Source organism: Rhinoraja longicauda, unplaced genomic scaffold (genome assembly GCF_053455715.1).
Source record: "Rhinoraja longicauda isolate Sanriku21f unplaced genomic scaffold, sRhiLon1.1 Scf000310, whole genome shotgun sequence".
NCBI classification, from domain to species: domain Eukaryota; kingdom Metazoa; phylum Chordata; class Chondrichthyes; order Rajiformes; family Arhynchobatidae; genus Rhinoraja; species Rhinoraja longicauda.
This window is the reverse complement of record NW_027601528.1, coordinates 66,036-87,000: the sequence shown is the minus strand read 5'-3', so window position 1 is coordinate 87,000 and position 20,965 is coordinate 66,036. Positions and strand designations below refer to the sequence as shown.

The following is a 20,965-nucleotide window of genomic DNA, read 5'->3' as shown; positions in this document are numbered from 1 at the left end:
AGTCACAGAGAGTTTTCCACTCCTTATTGTTCTACTTTTTCCACAAAATCCCATTGTAAGTCCTCACCCCAACTGCTCAGTAGGGAAAAGCATTCAGCCAATATTGGAGCCATCAAACCACCTGGCCTGGCCAGGTCACCATTCACTCACTCAGGGAGCGAGTGGATTAGGATTACGTTTATTATTTTCATATGTACCGAGGTACAGTGAAAAGCTCTGTTTTCCATGTTATCCAAACAGATCTGGAACACTATATAATCAAGTTAAAGCCAAGTACACTAGATAAAGCAATGGGGAAGTTACAAATTGCAGAATAAAGTTCTCAACATTGTAGCGCATCAGTTCCATAGAGTTTATTGTGAGGGAAGTTAATTGAAAAGTGGAAACTGCTGGTGGTGTTGGGTGGGTGGAATAAGGTATGGGCAGCACAATGGAGATGTGGTAAAAGCTCCAGGAACATATCCAACCAGATTTGGCAACTTAAGCTCTGGGATGTAATGGATAACAGATCTAAGGAGATGCGGTGACCTATCCAAATATTGCCATGTTCACCGACTCCTCTTGGACTGGGATTCCACCATGTGGGATGGTCATGAATGCCTTTCCAATACAATCCTGGTGCGAGTCTGGGGCTTAGAAATATTACTCACACACTTGTCTCCAACTTACCCTGGCCACATCAATCCATCGCTCTATGATCTTGGCTCTCTGTTGAGGCTTCAACGTCTTGTCACTCAAACAGGTTGCAATGACACAGTTGGTAACCCTGTTAAATTGTGTGACGGTGGCACGTATTGTTGGTGCCACATGTTCCTTCCCCTTCTTATCCCTCTGGGACCAGATGCTTCCCAGGCAGTGATATGGAACTACTTTCTTGAACAACTCCTGCACAAAAGAAATACAAACTCATAATCTGAACATCCAGAAAACAGGCCAATCATAGAAAATTTACAACCCTCTGTACGTTAATTTATTTGAATAATTGTGAGCATTCTAGGTGAATTTCAGTGCATACTAGAGGGGAGACTAGTCTACATGTATTCCAATGTCAGTGATCACATTCATGCCCCAGAGCAGAGCCTGATACAGTTGGCATGAATGTGACAATGTATATCGCCCTCTCAACTGGGAAATCCTACAGGGCCACTACAACCATGAACTAACCCATCCTAGGGAGCTCAAAATTGTCAAATATTCAACCTTTGTATCTCTCTGCCTGCTTAAATACACCGTGAAAATATTCATTCAGCTGGGTAAGTTGGCGCTGTGGAAAATTAACAACATTGAATCTAACCCACAAGGTGTAACGTAGAAAACTACCAAAGATGAATGAATGAATAAGTTTATTGGCCAAGTATGCATATACAAGGAATGTGCCCTGGTGCTCCGCTCACAAATGACAACACAAACATACAGTTAACAATTAAGAATAAAGCCTAACCACATCAAAAAAATAAGGATACAACATTACGGTCTAAACATGTGGGTGAAAATAAATCAGAACAAAAAAGAGACTGCAGGCTTTGGTTATTGAGTAGAACTATCACTCGTGGAAAAAAGCTGTTTTTATGTCTGGCTGTGGCTGCTTTGACACTCCGGAGTCGCCTTCCAGAGGGAAGTGCTTCGAAGAGTTTGTGGTCAGGGTGAGAGGGGTCAGAGATGATCTTGCCCGCTCTCTTCCTGTCCCTTGCAGTGTACAGATAGAAAGGCAAAACACCAAGTGTTGGAAGAACTCAGTGGGTCAGGCAGGATCTGAGGAGAGAATGGACAGACGACGTTTTGGGTCGGGCCCTCAGATGCTGCCTGACCTGCTGAGTTCCTCCAGCACCTGCCCTCTCTTGTGCCTCCAAAGGGAGAAATGCAGTACACTATAATTAAATTAAAGTTCAAGCCAATAGTTCATCCGGGGCACAGGAAGGAGAGGGGGCTGATTTCTCATTGCTAATCAATGAATCATCTCTGTGCTTTCACACCTGGGCAAGCGACAAGCCTCATGTTCCACTCACCGCATCCATTAAGGTGAACTGTTCAGCCACCACATTGGCAAGAAAGGAGAGGAAGTCAGGCTTTGGCTCTTCAAAACCATTCTCCTCAACCATCGTGAAGGCACAGCCACTGCGATCTGCCGCTGTAAAACACAAAACAAGATATAGTCAAATATCCAGTTACCCACTACACAGTCAGATCAGGATTAACAGGCTAGGTTCTCAACTGTCTCTTACTAGTCCAATCTGCTCACCGCTGTCAGCTATGTCTTCAACTGTCTGGCCCGAGAATTCACTCCCCAGTCCTTTTTGCCTCTCCCAATTTCTCCTTCTTTAAAGTTTGAAAAACATCTCTTCTAGTTTAGTTTAGAGATAAAGCATGGAAAACTGGTCATTCAGCCCAAGTCAATGCTGACCACCGATCACATTAGTTTTTCGTTATCCCACTTTCTCATCCAGTCCCTACAAACGGAGCAATTTCACAGAATCCATTTAACCTACAAACCCACAATTCTTTGGGATGTGGGTGGAAACCCATGAGGTCACACGGAGAATGTGCAAACTCCACACAGACAGCACCCAAGGTTAGGGTCGAACCCGAATCTTTGGCTGTGAGGCAGTGGCTCTATCAGCTGCACTATCGTTCCACCCGGACGTGGGTTTAAAATCTTATTTATCTGCAGAAAATGTTGGAACTTCCTTGTAGGTCAGACAGAAAAACAGAGTTAACATTTATGGTCGATTTTTATGGAAAATCACATCAACCTGAAATATAAGCACTTCATCTATCTCCAAAACCTGCTGAGTGTCTCTAGCATTTTTTATTTTAGAATTTCACGATATTGTAGTTTTTTAAATTAAAATCTCTTTGCCTTACACAGTTCAATGAGTTTGATAACATTCTTGGGATGTTGAAAGCAATCAGTAAACATGAGTTGCAGTTATTCAACTTTTTATAAACCATTGCAAGCAAAAGAAATGGAAACAGACTGTGCTGCCACACACCACATGGAACCATGGTGTTCAGCACATTGCAAGCAGCGTGCTGCTGGATTCGCAGAAACACACAATAGCTGGAACGAGAGCATTGTGGAGATTATTTACATACACACAGGCAATAACATATCTTTTGTTCTTGTCTGTATTTTCAGCTTCACTCCATCTCTCATGTTTCATATTTCCTTATGAAATTGAAGGAAGCTGTTTGGCCTGTTAACTCTTTGCTGTTTTCAAAGCAATCCCATCAATCGCAGTATCTAAATCATTCCCTCACATGCCCATCAGCTACACTGTTAGATACAGTTGGGGTACTTTAAAGTACCTAATTAATCTACCAACCAGCAAGTCTCTGAATGGGGAAGGAAACCAGAGCAGCTGGAATAAACCCACATGGAGAAGATGCAAACTCCATAGTCAACACCAAAGATCTACATCGAACCAGGATTACTGAAGTTGTGAGGTTGCAACAAACCCCAGAGTGTCTCCTGCCTGTTAATCCTCTTTACCCTTGTAAAGGTGTCTTGTGAGGGTGAGTGGCGGTGGTCGCCAACAGCCATCTTACATCCACTGTCAGGAAGTAATATTAGAAGTGAGAGACTATGAGTGCCAGGAGAAAGCCAACATGTTGTGGCCCCTTTCTCTAGAATGGTGCAGACAGTGTGGGGTTTGGGGGTGTGGGCATGGAACTGCAAAAACCTACCGTGTTGAACAAGGTCCAGCTCTTTGCGCCTTTGGAATGAGCCAAGAAGGACATGAGCTCGGCGTTGCAGATCCGAACCTGGAAACATCTGATGGATGTAAGTGTACAGATGCTTCAAGCAGGAATAGTCCGGTGGCTTCCTGAAATCTTCGGAATACTGATCGAGCCAGGCTCCAAGAATAGATGAAATGGTACTGAAAGAAGAGTACAAAGGCATATAAACGCCTGGCGATGAATGACCAATGCTTTATGACAAACAGCAAATGGCTGTACTACCATGGCTCGTTGGCTGAAGGGCATATTGCGTGCCATACGGCTCAATGACAGGTAAAAATCCTGACACTCTTACCTATCCCAATTCATGCATGGCCCCTTCACACTAAAGGGTTGACTCTTATTGCCTTGTGAAATAGTCATGCAACCATCTTGGTTCAGGGGAAAATGAGAGATGCAGAAAGAAATGCTGCCCAAGCCTCGTGAATAAATAATAAACATGTTCATGGATAGCCAAGCACTAACTGTAGAGGGCAAAGGAAGTTTGTCTACCTCGTCCCCCACACTGACTAACCTGGCTTGCATGAAATTCATGCCTTAAAACCTCCCCAGAGGTAGGTTTAGAGGTTTTTCCCTTACCAAAGAAAAACAAAGCCCAATCTTCCGAGCATCTGTTAATGTGTGAGCAAAGGTCAATGAGAATTAAATTGCTTCTAAAGAGCATCAAACTTACAGCCCACATCTAAGCAGATGGCAATCCCCTCAGCATTCCCTAGCACAGCCCAAATGAGCAAAGCAAAAAAAACATGGCACCTAGAATTAGCCCTCCCACAAAAATAACAACAATTCTAATTTGACAGCTCTGTTCTTTTCAGAATGCAACGAATTAGCAAAAACTGTTACAGCATTCTGGGATAAATGATTAATAATGCTGTTGAAGTATTGGTACACAAAAGGCCTTACTTTTTCAATTCCATCCTGTCATCAGGTGTAAGTTTAGAAACATCCCCATTTATTTGATGCAAATTTCCATATCTGTAAGAAACACGAGACATTTAAACAAATGAGTTCAGATTATTTAACGGGAAAGCAATTTGATGAGGCTTGAATATCCAGTTACTGTGGCTTCTGGTTCTAAGGGACTCAGGTTTGATCCTGTCTCTCTGCTGGATCAGCTGGTGTGGTGGCAATACACCATGCAGGTTCCAGGGGGTTTCAGCAATGGTCTGAGGGTTTCTGCTGGGCCAAGAGGTGAAAGACTCAGACTGGAGTGCAGTTTCACCATCCAATACTTCAGCCCAATAACCATTCCCTATGAGAAAGGCCAGATTTCAGCTTTGCTGGTGAGCTGTAGAGTTAGCAGAACCGTCACAATGACAATGCTGGCTCTTGCTTAGCCCTCCACACTTAAAGGAAATTAAAGGACACCATGTCTCCGAGCCTTTCATCAGCTCTTTACCAGAGAAGCTGCCTTGGTAGCTCGATTGAATCTGCCAGTGACAAAAATGAGCTGAGTTAATTACACTCGGGCCCCACACATCTCCTCATTGTAATGTTCTATTCCTTTCTGCATCAAGTATTTAACTAGTTTTCTCTTCAATATGTTTGCTTCAGCTAGAGCTCACAATGTTGAGTTCTACATTCAAGTGCTCGTTCAGAGGAGCTTTCCCCTTAATTTGCTTTTATTGACTCGCTTTCATTTAGGTCCCCCTATCTCTCATCTCTTTACAAGCACAAATTAACTTTACGTTAAGCCTATCGAATGTTCACATGGCTTAACAGCCTCTATTGAGTCACCGTCCCCAGCTGTCTCCGCTCTGGGGAACAGGACAGCCCACTACATGGTTCCATCCGCCTGCCACTGCAGTCACCTGTTGAGCAGTAGGTCCAACACTTGTTTGGTTGATGCGAAGGCCCGGTAAGTGCAGAGGAAGATGGTGACGTAGGTGGAGTCATTGCCTTTGAAGGCCGATACCAGGTATTCCACGAGCTTCTCCAGGGTCCCGGCCTTGATGGTCCGAACTTTGCAGGTTTCGTACAGGTTCATGGCAGACTCATTCTCCACCTGTTAAGAAGAAGCAGAGCAGGTGATGGAATCTTGAGCAAAACACTAGAGTGCCGGAGGAACTTAGCCGGTCAGGCAGTATCAGTGAAGAGAATGGACAGGTGACGTTTTGGGTCGCGACCCTTCTTCAATCTAAAGTAGAGTCCCAACCCAAAACGTCACCTGTCCATTCCCTCCAGAGATGCTGCCTGACCTGCTGAGTGCTTCCAGTGCTTTGTGAGATGCACATCATGTTAAGATGCAAGGGACCCAGAGACTGTGAACAAGACCTTCTGAACTGAATGCCTTGAAATCACTGCTGTTGAAAATGGTCAGGGACAAGGTAAGCTTCGTGCCCTTTGCTGCTTGGTATTCATAAACAACAACAAAACATTATTACAGCCCTAAATGCAGCTCCCTTGATGACTCGGGCAAAATTATCCAGAGAGGGGCTGAGTAGCACAAGCCAATCAGACAAACCACAACATGAAAATAAACTAGAAATTCCAGTGTAGCAATACAAATGGTCAGACGCACACAGACTTTGAGAGCATATATTGAGGGAGAAACAGTGGATAGAGTCACAGAGTCATGCAGCATGAAAACAAGCCCTCAGCCCAACTCATCCATGCCAACCAAGACGCTCCATCTAAGCCAGTCCCATTTGCCTGTGTTTGGACAAACGTTTCCTATCCAAATGTTTTTTAAATGTTTTTAAAATGTTGTTATTGTACATGCCTCAACTCGCTGGTCTGGCAGCTCCTTCTGTATACCCATCACCCTGTGTGAAAAGTTGCCCTTCAGGTTCCTATTAAATCTTTCCTCTCGCATGTTAAAAACACCCTCGGACTATCTTTGATCGGACTTTACTGGCTTTATCTTGCACTAAACATTATTCACATTATTCCCTTTATCATGTATCTGTGCACTGCGGACGGATCGATTGTAATCATGTATTGTCTTTTTGTTGACTCGTTAGCGCGCAATACAGGTTTTCAATGTACCGTGGTGCAGGTGACAATAAACTAAACCAAACTATGCTCTTTAGTTCTTGGTACCTCTATATTCTGGAAAAAATAACATTCTGCCTTCATCCAGCTTGTTCACCTCATGGTTTTATATACCTCTATAAGATCACCCCTCATCGTCCTGCGCTCCAAGAAATAAAGACCTAGTCTGCCCAAACTGTCCCAACAGCACAAGCACTCAAGCCCTGACCACATCCTCACAAGCAACCTCTGCGCTCCTTCCAGCTGACAGGTGTGACACAAATGCAAACGTATCGCTTGTTTTTCTACATCTTCATCTTTAATGATCACTCAAAACATTTATTTTGAATGCTGCTAATAACAACCGTGAGAGGGTACTGGGGGGAACTGGGGGGGGGGGGGGGGGGGGTTGAGGTGTGGTACCGGCACGGTGGCATTCTGCTAGTGATGTATTGGGATCTATGCTTACCCCAAGCCATCGTTGTCCTTTGCTCGCTGTGTGGTGCACCTGCACTCTCCTCAGCGTTATCGTATAGATTGCACCATCTTCTGTCTCCTCACCAATCTCCTGCGCTGCGCTCTGTAAGACAAATAAACCTTTGACTACAATGGCCCACGTAACCAATGCCCTTCAGCTCTTATGATTAAAAGCAGAACATGCTGCAAGCTCTCAGCAGCTCAGGCAGTATCTGTGGAGAGAGAGGCAGAGAGCATTTCAGGTTGATGGCCTTTCTGGAAATGCTGCCAACCCTGTTGAGTACCTCCAGCAGTTTCTGTTTTTCGTTTTGGATTTCCAACATCTTAGTTATTTGCGTTTTGAAGTCTGCAGACTTCAATATGTCTCATTGGGAAGCTCTGTTAATTATTTTCTTTCGTTCCCAGCCCTGGATACTGAAGCCATATGTAAGGCAAAAAAACACAAAGTGCTGGAGTAGCGCAGCAGGTTAGGCAGCATCCCCGGAGGACTTGAGACAGTAATGTTTTGGGTTGGAACCCTTTTTCAGAGTCCGCATCTGCAGTTGCTTGTGAATTCACAGAGGCACCACTATGCCCACAGAACAGTGACACGGGTTGTTGGGACACAGAGGGAACTGCTACTGGGACGTGGTTGCCCTCTGTAACCATGTTGCCAGGCACCACAGTTGCATTTGTTTTTCCACTCATTGCCACAGCCTGAATGTTTTGGAGAGAGCTGTTTTCTTTCAAGCGCTGACACCCGACTGGAGGGTAAACCTTAAGTCAAAACAACACCTCCTTACAACTACTGTCAGCTTGAGGCAAACTGCAGTCTCGTAGCACGGGCATCTCTCAAGCTTTCAGTGACGAGCCAAAGCACTGACACAACGCTGGGCCCACATCAGACACAAATAGGGGATCTCGACGATACTGCCAATGCACCTGACCCACGCTGGCCAGTGTGGGAACTTCTAGAGTTTGCTGATCCCAAGACACTTCAACAGCCATTGCGTTGGGTGTCCACATGTAGCTTGGGCCTGGGTGGTGGTCAGGCTTGTCAGTCAGCAGTGACTCCGGGTTAGCACCTAAGCTGCCAGACGGAGTCTCTGCTATTTTGATAAATTTTGGGAGACACAGAAGAGAATTTGCTGAAGGCATTGAGGAGCACCTGTGCAGAACACTGTTGAAGGTAAGGCAACAAAAGCCCATTAAACTATTTCTAGATTTCGCTCCAGTTATGGAGATCTGAACGTTTTATTTCTAACAATATACTTCATGAGTAAACTTGCAATTGTATAATATGCTACTCATCCTGGGTACTGTGTAGTACATCTGTTTATCATAGTTACATGACGTCAGCGGCATCCCAATCATTCTCTCTGTCTGAGAGGTTTGCTTTGCACAGAGCCTAGCCTCCATGGGCTGTTGTGGGAATACCTTAAACTATGGCATTTGCTCACAGAGCTTTCGCGGCAGCTGTACTATGCGCCAGCCCCTCCCTCCGCACGTAATCCTGCATGGAATGTGCCAGTTGGCACCACTCAGTTACGAACAGCTCCCTGTACTTGATGACCAACAGGTTCCGGGCAGACCAAAATGTATTTTTCACTGAGCTAATGATAAACCAGCAGCAATGAATGTTTGTCTCTGTGTGCATCTCTGAGAACAGTGCATAGAGCCCTGGGATAGAGCAAGGGATGAACCTCACCATAGACTACCGCTTTCCTTGGACAACACACTTTGGGGGAAGACGGGCAACAATTCATTCCCACCACGGTTGCCTCGAAGGCGGGATACCCTGGAGCCGAGATTCTGGCTGTTCTGAATGTTGAACTGGCATTTGGGCCAAGAGTCTTCAGGGGTTCCGCAAAAGAATTACTGTTAAAAAAACCCTCTGACATTACAAATGCTGCAAACAACCAGAGTTGTAGTTTGACACTCTTTGTTCTCTGAACAAACAGAAGAGGAGGGCAGTGCACCAGTTTATTAGAGGAAGGGAATGCAACAAAGACAGCCTGCCATGTCCAATAAAAACGCATCACAACAATGTGCTCAGCATCACCATTCCTGCTGGTTTCTTGGTAATTAGAGTGTCCCCTGTAGCTTGTCTTGCCCTAAATATTAATGAACGGTGAGGCAGTCACGGGAAAGTAGAGAGGGCATTGCCATGGTGATACACAATATTTCTCTGGACAGCCCATTAAAACCCTGCTGTTGCAGACAAATTGAATTTGACATCTTATTTTACAGATTACAGATTAGTTTATTGTTACTTACACCAAGACGTAATGAATTTCCTTGTTCACATTTTCCTTGTTCACACAAGTGCAAAAGAATGACGTAAGATTGTAGTGCAAAATCCAAGCAGTGCAAAAGAATATTAAAGTACAATAATGGAAACACCAATGAGGTAGAGTTTAGAGTACGTAGCAGCCCCTCTGGAATGTGGTATGAAAAAAGCGATGGTTTCAAGAGTCTGATAGCAGTGGGGATGAAGTTGGTCTCAAAGTCCGGACGTCTCGTTTTTTCAAGCTCCTATATCTCCTCCCAAATGGTAGAAGAGAGAAAAGGAAATGGCCCTGGTGACTGGCATCCATGATGTATTTACACAATGCAGTCACACTGCATTGAAGGTGGACAGATTCAATGTTTAGATGGAGTCCAAATCAAGGCGCTGCTTTGTCCTGATTGATGGGCTTGTTGAATGCTGTTGGAGCTATACTCATCCAGGCAAGCACAGAGTTTTCTGTGACACTCCTGAACTATGCCGGTAAAGTGCCAGAGGTGAGGTCTTGTTAAACATTAACAAGCCATTACTGTGTGCGTGGCTTTTCTTTCAGTGTGTGGCTCTCTTACATTATGCACTCGGTGAATCATTAAAATCCTTGATTTGCTGGCCCTGGGTTGAAATCAATTTCTATTCACTACTTAACCATTAATAGCTCGTTGAAGGAAGACAAAATGATAGCTTCTACCAGAAATGTTCCTGTATTGTAAGGTGCCCTTGGAGATCTTGGAACCCCTCTCATGGTAGTGGTTTAAACAATGATATTCTCTCCTCCACCACTGTAAGCTCCACCTTTAGCTGATTGGGACGGTAGGTCAACTGGCCACTGTAAATTCACCCTATTATGTAAATGGGTGGTCGAACCTAGGGGGAGTCTTTGGGAACATGGGGAGAATGAAATGGATGTAGTGTTGAATTCTGGCACAATGGACATTGAGCTCCAGATTTTCCTCCCTCCCTCCCTCCATCAAATTCTCTATCTAAACTCCTTAAAAATTGTGCTTTTGTGATAATTTACCCCAGTAACCCTTTTGTGACCCAGGGTCAATTTTGTTTGGTTACATCTCCAAGAAGAGGCCTAGGACGATTTATTATGTTAAGGACACAAAATAAATACACGTGCTTACAGTTGGTATACTTTGGACTCAGATGGTATATGCTGAGAATATAACTTCTTATGATCAGTGTTCTTTCTGCCTACCTTTTAATTAAAATGGAGATGATGTGTGAAACCAGTCACTAATTAAAGAACTGGCTCCTTAAGATGACAGCGTCTGTGTAGTATTGAGACCAGCTTTTTAAAAATGTGGCTTTGATACTATGAGATCAAACGTTTACTATGCAGAGTCTCCAAAAGGTGCATAGAAAAATCAGAACTGGATTTATTCAGCTGGTGAACCAATTACTGTTTGGTGCATTAATTTACAATATTAAAACACCTGCAGGTGCTTCACATTGCAGATGTTCAAAGTCCAGCAGCTGTTTTCTGGACAGATAAAACATGGACAGCCAGTGCCTGGTGTCTATCACCATCAGCAAAGAGATACACATGTAGTTCGAGTCTACGGATGGAGCTAAGGGAAAGCTCTCTCCTCTGTTTGCCCACGGGAGGCCTGTGAAAAGCTTCAGTTTAGCTCCACTAATATCTTGTCACGTATAGCTATTAAATATCGCCCAGGCAAAAGAACCAACATGGTTTACATTAGGTTCATATGATCCTGAAAGCGCAGAGGAAACAGATTCAACAGTCAGTTGAGCGACGTTATTAGATAAATGTCTGTGATGGTTTAGTTTGCATGGAAAGAGAGGGGTATGGTATTAGTCAAACACACAGCACGAGCATAAATGCCCTGCTACTGCAGCGAGAGATTCTATATTTAACCTGGGCAATGGAACAAGCTGCCAGAGGAAGTAGTTGAAGCGGGTGGAACAACAAGATTTAAAAGATTTGGGCAGGTACATTTAGAGTAAAGATTTAGAGTGATATGACCTAATACAGGTAAATGAGACGAGCTTGGATGGGGCATCTTGGTTGCATCTGTGAGTTGGGCAGAAGGGCCAACTTTGATCAGTAAGGGTGTCAGGGGTTATGGGGCGAAGGCAGGAAAATGGGGTTGAGAGGGATAGATCAGCCATGATTGAATGGTGGAATAGACATGATGGGCCAAATGGCCTAATTCTGCTCCTAGAACTTATGAAGGGCCTGTTTACGTACTGTATGACTGTATGAGCTGGCATCAAATCCTTTGATATATGACCGCAAACAGGAGTGTGTGCAAACGAGGAAAGGAAAAAGAGTTGCCAAAAACAGCCATGGCATTTGGGTATAATCCCTATAGCCTGGTTCTCTGTCTGGTCTGATGACCCTGTGCATGTGCACAGTTGTGAGGCTCCGTTTACAACTCCAGCTTCTCTGAATACCAAATGAATAGCTCGATGTAGCTTTGCTTTAACTTCCTGTAGAAAAAGTTGCTCAATCTCTTCACAATAAAATGCTCAGTGATTTTTTTTGTTTTACTTGGTTGGTGGAGACAGAAACAGCAGATGTTACTTTTGATAAATCAGCAATTCCACTGTTGCAGTTCACTGCATCGTGTAAACAAACCTCTTTTAACATCACTGAACAACTCCTTCAAACGCAAAAGCTATTCCTTGTTAAATGGATCTGCCTTCTGAATTAAAAATACAAGCCATGTTCATGCATCAAGATCTCAGAATTTAACCCTATAAGTCACAAATTACCCTGGTGAATTCCTACTGTACCCTCCAAAGGTAATTGTGTCTTTCATGAAGAATAGGTTTCAAGACTGAACATGGCTCTATTTGAGGATTAATTGAGTGAAGCATCGACCCAGCCCTTTGGATTCCAACCACTGAGATGAATCAAGTCTGGCTTTACACAAAACACCCGAGCATTACTTGAACATTGACTGTTATGCTTCATCATCATGAACAGAAACCTTTAAATAACATGAACGGTCAATTTTGAAATATGTTAAACTCTCTTCCTAGAAGCCACCTGACCTGCTGAGTATTTCCAGAATTTTGTTTTTATTTCAGATTTCTGGCATCTGCAGTTTTTTCGCTGAAGACTGAACCTGCTTAGGTAACAGTATCGCTCGCTCAAGTAATGTCAGTAGAACCTAATTAACATTAAACATAGAACAATGCAGCACAGGAAAAGGCCCATCGGCCAAGAATGTCTGAACATGATGCCTCGACCAACTCTTACCTGCCAGCACCTGATCCATACCCCTGCACATCCATGTGCCTATCTAAAAGCAGATTCAAGAAAGAAAAGCCAATGTTTGGGTCTGGGCACCAATGATGAAGAAAACCAGGGATGCATTGGATTGACTAAAGTTTGATTTTTAAAAGTGGGATGTTTTTATGAGAAATGGTAAATGTGTGGACTGTCAGATTGTGTTTCAATTCAAATAGCTCATCATTTAACAATGTCCATCTGGATAAAATATTGGCAGGAAGGAGAGACCAGCCTCTAGAATATTCCCTCTGAACATTTTCAGGAGAAAGTGAAAGAACAGAATTCAGCTAACCATTACACTTTCATATCACTCTTTTGTAATGCTCGTGTGATTTCAGAAGACTTCCACTATTCAGTCTTCCATGACTCAGAAGGCAGTGGTTACTAATTTAAGGTTTGCTGAGTTTCTCTGTTTGAATAAATTCTAAAGGAGCCACAACCACAAAACTTCTGCAAATTCAGTTTCACAGAGTGGAAGAAACCGTGCAAATACAGTCCACTCCAGCCCTGACCACTGTGCAGTTCAGTCTGTGCCTTAAACCCTTTGTGTCATACATGGCAGGAGTTCCCCCGCTGTGTCATCACAATGCTTCTGCCTCAGCAACCGCTGTTGCCACTTTTACATAATGCCTCCCTCAAGATGCATCTAGATTAAGTCTGAAAGTAGATCCAACCACACACTGCATTTTATATATTGCCTTTCATGTTGTAAAACAATGTGCCACAAGGACATGCAGATAAAGTTTTTTCTGCACAGAGTTAATTCCCAAGTAACCTGGGCTGGGAGATTGAGGCTGTTCATAAACTAAATGTGTCATTGGATAAACTGGTTAGAAACATAATCCAGACTGACACTGCCTTGGGAGTGATGCACTTTGGAGTGTCTTTGGATGTTAAGCACAAGTTTTTCAGGTCGTATAACTCATGTTATGTTGTGTTGCACAATGCACTCCATTGACCTTAATAACACAAATCTCGGTAGGTTGGTAGAGAAATCTCGAAGGTTGGTAGGTGCTCTCCAATAGCACTTTAGGGATGCATTTGATATAGTAAAATGTCTTGACTTACTTCCAGTCTGTAGATGTATTGTTTCACATGTTAATTCTCTGGCCATTTGCTGCCACTGCTAACATTGAATCGGCAGGCTGCTGAAATGCGATCTTTAAGGAACAGCAACAGTTGGCTGTTTTAAAATGACCGGTCTCAGTGCAACTCATGCTACATTTTGTAGCCTAGGACTTTGCTTTGATTCTTTGTTTAGATCTATAACTGTTTTAGTTGCTTGTGGTTGATGAAATTCTCCCACATTCTTCAATGTCTCCTCCACAGAAACTATGTATTTTGTCTGGAAAGTTGAAGTCAAGATTTTGCATTCTCAAAAATGTAAAGTGAATTTGTTCATTGTACAGCCCATATACTTAATTTATTCATACATACCGCGGCTTAGTATATAGTAAATCAGGGCAGCAATGTTGTCCACTACAGTTCAACAGTGACATGGCCAAACTTGGTGCAGTCAATGCCATTGTCCCTGTGGCTTGTTCTGCTATGTCCTCTCATTCAGTACACGCACACACTTTAGAATTCCATGAATTCCGTTTGCGTGTCACAAGAAAACAAAGTTTTGGTGCTGCAAACTCAACTAAAAATAAAAATAAAACTTATTCAGGCAAGAGTCAATGTTCTTCAACAGTCCTGAGGAAAGGTTACACAAGGGGCTAGGCTCTCATGTAGTGCGTGACACGAGAGAAGCTTGCGCAAAGGTTATATTGCTATACCTGTCTGTAATGCCGTCACAACTCCATTGAATCATGAACTATTTACAGCAAAAATAATGGTTTATCTACAACTCATAACAATGAACTCTCATAAGAGTTGAGTGCGTTCGGCTTGATGTCATTATTTTTACACATCATCGGATTCTCCTTTCGAAAAGCATCACACTAAACTGCAGGCCTCTCCTCTCTCAGCATCATGCTTTTTGTAAGGTTGCAGAAGTTCCCTCTGTTTGTCCAGGAAGATGCTAACCAATTCAAATGGGACTGACTCACTTTCTTCCTTCAACCAAAAAACGGATCCATTGGTCTTGATTTTTGTCTGTATGCAGATGGTAGCTATGGACACCGGTTTGGATGGAATCTTGAAACAACTCTGAGTAAATGCAGACCTGTCCTTAATTCTTCCTCTTCCAAAATTTGTCTGGAAAGATTATTGTCTACAATAACATTTACTGGATTCCTTCCTCTACAGGTTAATGGAAGTATTCCTGTGGTTAGAATTTCCATCCATGGAGCAGGGCTTAGCATAGTGCAAACACACTTGTACACAAATGTACATGAACACATCACACACTTGGCATGTTTTTTAATCCCACATGCATGAAATGAAAACGTTGGAGTTATTTTCCTGTAGAGAGGTTTATTGATTCTCCTTTCACTGCTCCCCATCTCTTAGTGCGTTGGAGTCACGCCAGATAAAGCACTATGGTTACGCTAAATATTTACCATCCAAATTGATTTCAAGGTAAAAAGCATTCATTTGCCATCAATGACAACTATTCCCCTACAGTTTAATTCCACATTTTTCCAATCCTCATTTCTTATGCGACTCCAGGTTGCCAGCTGTCTTGGCGACTCTAATTAGTGTGTGTAAACCCGGGTTGGGAGTGGTGTAATGTGATAGCCAGGCTGGTATGATGGATAGCTCAACATGGACTTATCTTCAGCCAGTGAGGAATTCATTGAATAAAGCCGACGGGCCTCGACCCCCGTCTATATTTCCCCTCCACTGCCCAATGATGCTGAGACCGATTGCAGTACTTCTACCTCCTTCAAAACAATCCCCAATTTGTGAATTAGATAACATGACAGAAAAGGGAGTTGAACAATGGACCTTCCTGAATTGGGGAGTTTCCCAAACGGCAAATCATTAAGAGCATACAAGAGATCTACTTCATTAATTCAGTAAGTAATTAAGTTCTACAGGATCCGTGATGATCCATTAGATAGACGTCTCCCAGATCTTCTCTGTTCATAATAGGTTGGTTCCCACAAACTACAGGTTTAGATCAAATGAGCAGGATTTGCAAATTCAAAGCACCTTTCGTTATGCCACAATGTCCCATCCAACAACAACCCCTTGCGTGATGCAGGATATTAGATCCAATTTGCCTGCTGAGTGTTTTCAGCACACGCTGCTTTGACTCAAGAGTGCTAGCAACTAAGCTACAATGCCATGAGCTTTGTTATCCAGTTGTTCGCAAACTGAATTCAGGTAACTAAATTGAGATTTAAGAATTTTGTTAAGACTCCAAGTGTCCTGCCTGCACCTATACAAGGCAACTATTTCATGTGAGAATAAAACAAAGTGTGTGGACAGGCTAGAACAGAAGGAATGGACTGATATTCTCCCCAGTTTAGTTAGCTAAGGTTCTCTGCATTTCTGGTTCATTTTCAAGGACAGATCATGGAAATTTAAACATCTGGAAGTTCAGCTTGTCAGAATATCCAGGTTGTCTATTCGGGGCAAGAGTCATAACAGTGAGCAAGCACAGTTACTATTTAACATTATATTCAAATGGAGCCACTAAAGGGTTGAACAGACCTTGCTGAACTAGTTTTTCTAAGAAAATGTATTCAGAGTATACAATCAGAACAGAATGTTTGATTGTGTGTTGTACAGCACCATTGATGCTAAGAAATGCATTTCTCAGTATTTTAAGGTTACTTTTAGACTAATTGTTTTGAAAGACTCAGCAACGTGAAGGGAACCTTCTCAATCTTCTTCCTCAAAATAACCATGTCAAAGTTGTTGCTAGCAGAATGAAATGATAATTAAGAACAAAAGACACTCTTTGAATACTTCCTCCTTTCAGTGTTAAACTTTTTCCCTCCTCAAGTTGATGACTCAAGCATGTAGCTACTCCCCGAAACCCTCAATTATCCATTCTGGATCTGCAAGTTTCGATGGTGAGCAGCAATGGAGTATTCGACTGCAGAAGGCAGCAAACAGACTCAACATGGTTTCTGATTGTGCCATAGATACACACATACCCAACTGCGGCACTAGAATTTAATTTTAATTTTAATTTTATTTGTCATATGTAGATTGGCAAAGGGTCAATGGTACAATGAAATGTATTTGACAAGACAATGGGTCACCTCAGCAGAAGTGATCAGAAGTAGCATAAGGTAGACACAAAATGCTGGAGTAACTCAGCGGGTCAGGCAGCATCTCAGGAGAGAAGGAATGGGTGACGTTTCGGGTCGAGACCCTTCTTCAGACTGAAGTGTTATGCTCCAATTGATAAGAAGTCTAGTGATCCAGTTACAATCTACTGGAGACCCAAAAGGAAACAAGAAGAAAACAGAGCGAAAGTGGCACAGTTGTGAAGCTGGTAGAGGAGCTGCCTCACAGTGCCAAAGATCCAGATCCTATCCTGACCTTGCATACCAATCTCTGTGTGGAGAGTGTACGTTCTCCTTGTGATCACATGGGTTATCCCCTGGTGCTCTGGTTTGATCTACATCCTAAAGGTGTGGGAGTCTGTAGATTAATTCGCCTCTCTAAATTTCACCTAGTGTGTAGGAAGTGGATGAGAAAGTGGGATAACAGAACTACTGTGAAAGGGTGATCAATGGTTGGATTTGGAGGGCCGAAGAGCCTGTACCATGCTGCATCTCTAAACTAAACCGTTGAAAATAACCGGGGGACTCGGCAAGGGGCTGACGAGGATGAAGGGGGACCCAGCGTGGGGGGAGGGGGGGGGAATACCTGATGCCACGTGTGGCGGCAGGCAGTAGATAGGAATGTTCAGTGACTTTGTAACTTTGTCGGTGCCTTTGTAGTCTGCCATATGATTTTACTGGGTTGTATGAAGACAAGGCATTTCACTGTACCTAGGTACATGTGACAATAAAGTATAATTGAATAAAGTATCATGGAAACTATAATCGGAAGCCTAGCCCATGATCCCCCTCCCCCGTCACCAAGTTTAATGTTCCCCTACCTCAAGAGAAAAAAGCATTGCCGTCCTTCAATCTCGTTAGTGCAAGAATTAAAGTGACAGTGAGTAGAATGAATGCAAGGGAACACGTGCAGTGCACCAGATAACCCCATCTACTGATGCACCGTGTATCTCTGGCAAATTGAGATAGGGCACTTTTTGGAAAAGGCATTCAAAGAATTGAGGTGGCCCGTATATTCTTCACTGTCTCTTTACTGTGAATATTTGTGGAATGTGCAATAAGAAAGAGTTGAATTTCAGTGCCTGCGTCTTCTCAGCTTGTCTGGTTATTGGGAGCAGGGCAGGGCTGGGACAGAGAGTCCTGCTGCCCAACATTCCTCAGAGAACCACATAAACAACTGGGGCACTTTGTCAAAACGATGTATGTGGAAACTGTTGTCTCCTTGTGGATTAGGTTGTCTTCCCCATTAAATCTTAATCTCCAGTCAAGTGTAAAAACTGCTGAATTTGTTTTCTTTCTTATTTTCTGCCCAGTGTCCCCCAAGATGATTTATTTTTGTCGTACACCTGGGTCGGTGCCACCCAGGCTTCACTTACATATTTTTTTTAGTGATACAGCACGGAACCAGGCCCTTCGACCCACCGGGTCTGCGCCGACCAGCGATCCCCGCATATTAACACTATCCTACACACGCTAGGGACATTTTTTTTACATTTACCAAGACAATTTACCTACATACAATGTATGTCTTTGGAGTGTGGGGGGAAACCGAAGATCTCGGAGAAAACCCACGAGGCAATGGGGAGAACGTACAAACGCCGTAGACAGCACCCATAGTCGGGTATGAATGCAGGTCTCTGGCGCTGCAAGCACTGTAAGGCAGCAACTCCACCCCTGCGCTCCGCATATTATCTGCCCTCTCTTGAAGCTAAGCGGGGAATTTATCCTAGGTATCCTGGCCAATATTTATCTTTCACCCAACAGCATTAGAAGCAGATCATCATATTCCTGTTTGATGGAAATTGCTGTGCCTTTCAATCAATTCAGCAGCTGCAACACTTCAGATGTTTTTCAGTGAGTGTCGAGCATCGGGGCTGTCTTGAAGTTGAGAAGAGCTCAGCAACAAACATTTAGGTGAACATTCAGGGACCATTTAATGGAACGGATCAATGCCAATCCCTATCCCATTCTCACCCAACATTCTTTCAAAAAATGACACATGTCAGATCCAAAACCGTCAACTAGATCATTTGCTCACCCAGTACTGTTTAACCATTTGTAGGAGCAGCTTCCCTTACTCACAAGCTCACTCAGGAATGACCAAGCACTGCTCCGAGTGATTAGTCCATGGTAGGTCTGATCTGTTAGTGGAGCTGAGGAGCCCTGACTTCCCATTCTCCATGCTCCAATCTCCTATCTGGCCTCTCAAACTCAGATGTTAGTTTCATTATTGGCAAGAGACATCCAAACACAGGAGGAAACAACTGTGTTGATTTTACAGGATTACATTTTTTAACTCACAGAACCACAAGTTCATGCCTTATTTTCTAGATTGTTTATGCTCAGGAAACCAGCTGGCAGGGGGAAGAACATGGCGCCTGCAATAGAAAAGGCCGTACAATGACAGGAGAACAATCTCAACCCAGTTTGATTTTGAAATGTACACAGCTCACAGAGAATGCAAGCCCTCAGCATGTCCGTGAAGAGTCACAGACCTCCAACCATTGCTGAATCTCAATTATCTCAAGTCAGCGCCACAGCCATAATTACACTATTAATGCCTGACTTGAAACTTTGCAATATTCCCTGTTCAGGCTGTGTGACTAGCAGCATTCATTAGCCCCAACAATTGTGGCCTTGCACAATGCTGCGTCTATGAAAACTGATTTCAGCAACACATTTGCTCAATAATGTATTGTTATTTTACTCAATGCAGGCCAGACAAATAGGTTGAAGGTTTCAAATGAATGTAGGGACAAAGAAAAAAATACAAGCTCACTGCAGTTTTTATCCACTCTTTCACTCCACCAGGGGTTGCAGGTCAGTGTTAATTAAATGCGCTGGGTCACTCTGGAATAGGCACGAATATGAGAAAGAAAGGAACTTTTTCACAATGTAGCCAGTTTGTCAATAAATGCTGCAGTGTTAAGGAAGAACAGATCCCCGTTTTATTCCTGCCACAAATGAGCATAATCATAACGACAAATGCCTCTACACTCCTGATCAATCACATTGGAGATGATTTAACCATAACATTTCAGCTATTCACCCTTAAAATTCCCTCACTGAAGAGGGCCATTTGGCCCATCGAGTCCATGCCACATCCGTGTGAAACAATCCCTTCAACCCCATTTCCCCAGTCTTTTCCTATAGCCCTGCAAATTATTTCCCTTCAAGTGGCTTTCCAAACTCCTTATAAAAATTTGATTAAATCTGTTTCCACCATCTTTGTTGGTAGCAACTTCCAGGTCTCTGAGTAAAATGTTCCTCCTTAAATCTTCCCATGTAACTTCTGACCGGGTGCACCATGGCTGGTACGGTAATTCCAAAGCAAAGAAATGCAAGAGACTGCAGAGGCTGGTAGACTCACCCAGTCCATCACGGGCACAGCACTCCCCACCGTTCATAGGATCTACCATGAGATGCTGCATCTAGATAGCGACATCCACCCTCAATGATCCCCTCCACCCGAACATTGCCCTCTTCTCATTGTTACCATCAGGCAGAAGGTACAAAAGCCTGATGTCCCACACCTCCAGGTTCAAGCACAACTACTTTCTTCCAACTATCATGTTCAGCAAAATCTACCTCAGCAATAGAACACTCCGGACCCTCTCTTGCATTGTGTCACAGAATTGTTTTTCTAATTGTGTTTTGCACAAATGTTGTGTTTTTACACAAAGTCTTTTACTTTTCACTGTCTTGTATCATTTATATTTTGTGAGTTGTCTGAGTCTTTGTGTCTGTGAACCTTCTCGAAGCAAGAAGTTTAATGCACCATACTTGTGCATATGACAATGGACTTGACCCAACTTGCATCGCCTGGTCCCGATCCATCCACTAATGGAAGCAGTTTCCATCCACTTTGACTCATACAAATCAGACATAGCGTTGTACACATGCTCATTCTTCATTAGTGGGCAAAAATAATGACCTGGCCCATCTGTCTCACAGTGACAATAACAGGTGACCAAGGTACAAGGTCCAATGGGTTTTAAGGAGGCTCTTACATTAAATTGGGAATATACAAAAATGGAGGAGATTACAGTGAGAATTCCA

The 20,965-nt window shown here is 43.2% G+C and overlaps 1 protein-coding gene across 3 annotated transcripts in view; it reads right to left on the bottom strand.

Annotated features, from left to right (window-relative positions):
* The window catches only part of LOC144590774 (ral guanine nucleotide dissociation stimulator-like), an 84,479-nt gene that overhangs the window by 17,463 nt on the left and 46,051 nt on the right, over positions 1 to 20,965 (bottom strand). For all 3 annotated transcript variants that reach the window (XM_078395193.1, XM_078395192.1, XM_078395194.1), the window contains exons 2-7: positions 7,181 to 7,291; positions 5,550 to 5,743; positions 4,642 to 4,713; positions 3,685 to 3,878; positions 2,007 to 2,128; positions 670 to 885 (exon numbers count right to left, since the gene is read on the bottom strand). In XM_078395193.1, the coding sequence (XP_078251319.1) occupies positions 670 to 885; positions 2,007 to 2,128; positions 3,685 to 3,878; positions 4,642 to 4,713; positions 5,550 to 5,743; positions 7,181 to 7,291 (909 nt within the window). The remainder of the gene's footprint in view (positions 1 to 669; positions 886 to 2,006; positions 2,129 to 3,684; positions 3,879 to 4,641; positions 4,714 to 5,549; positions 5,744 to 7,180; positions 7,292 to 20,965) is intronic.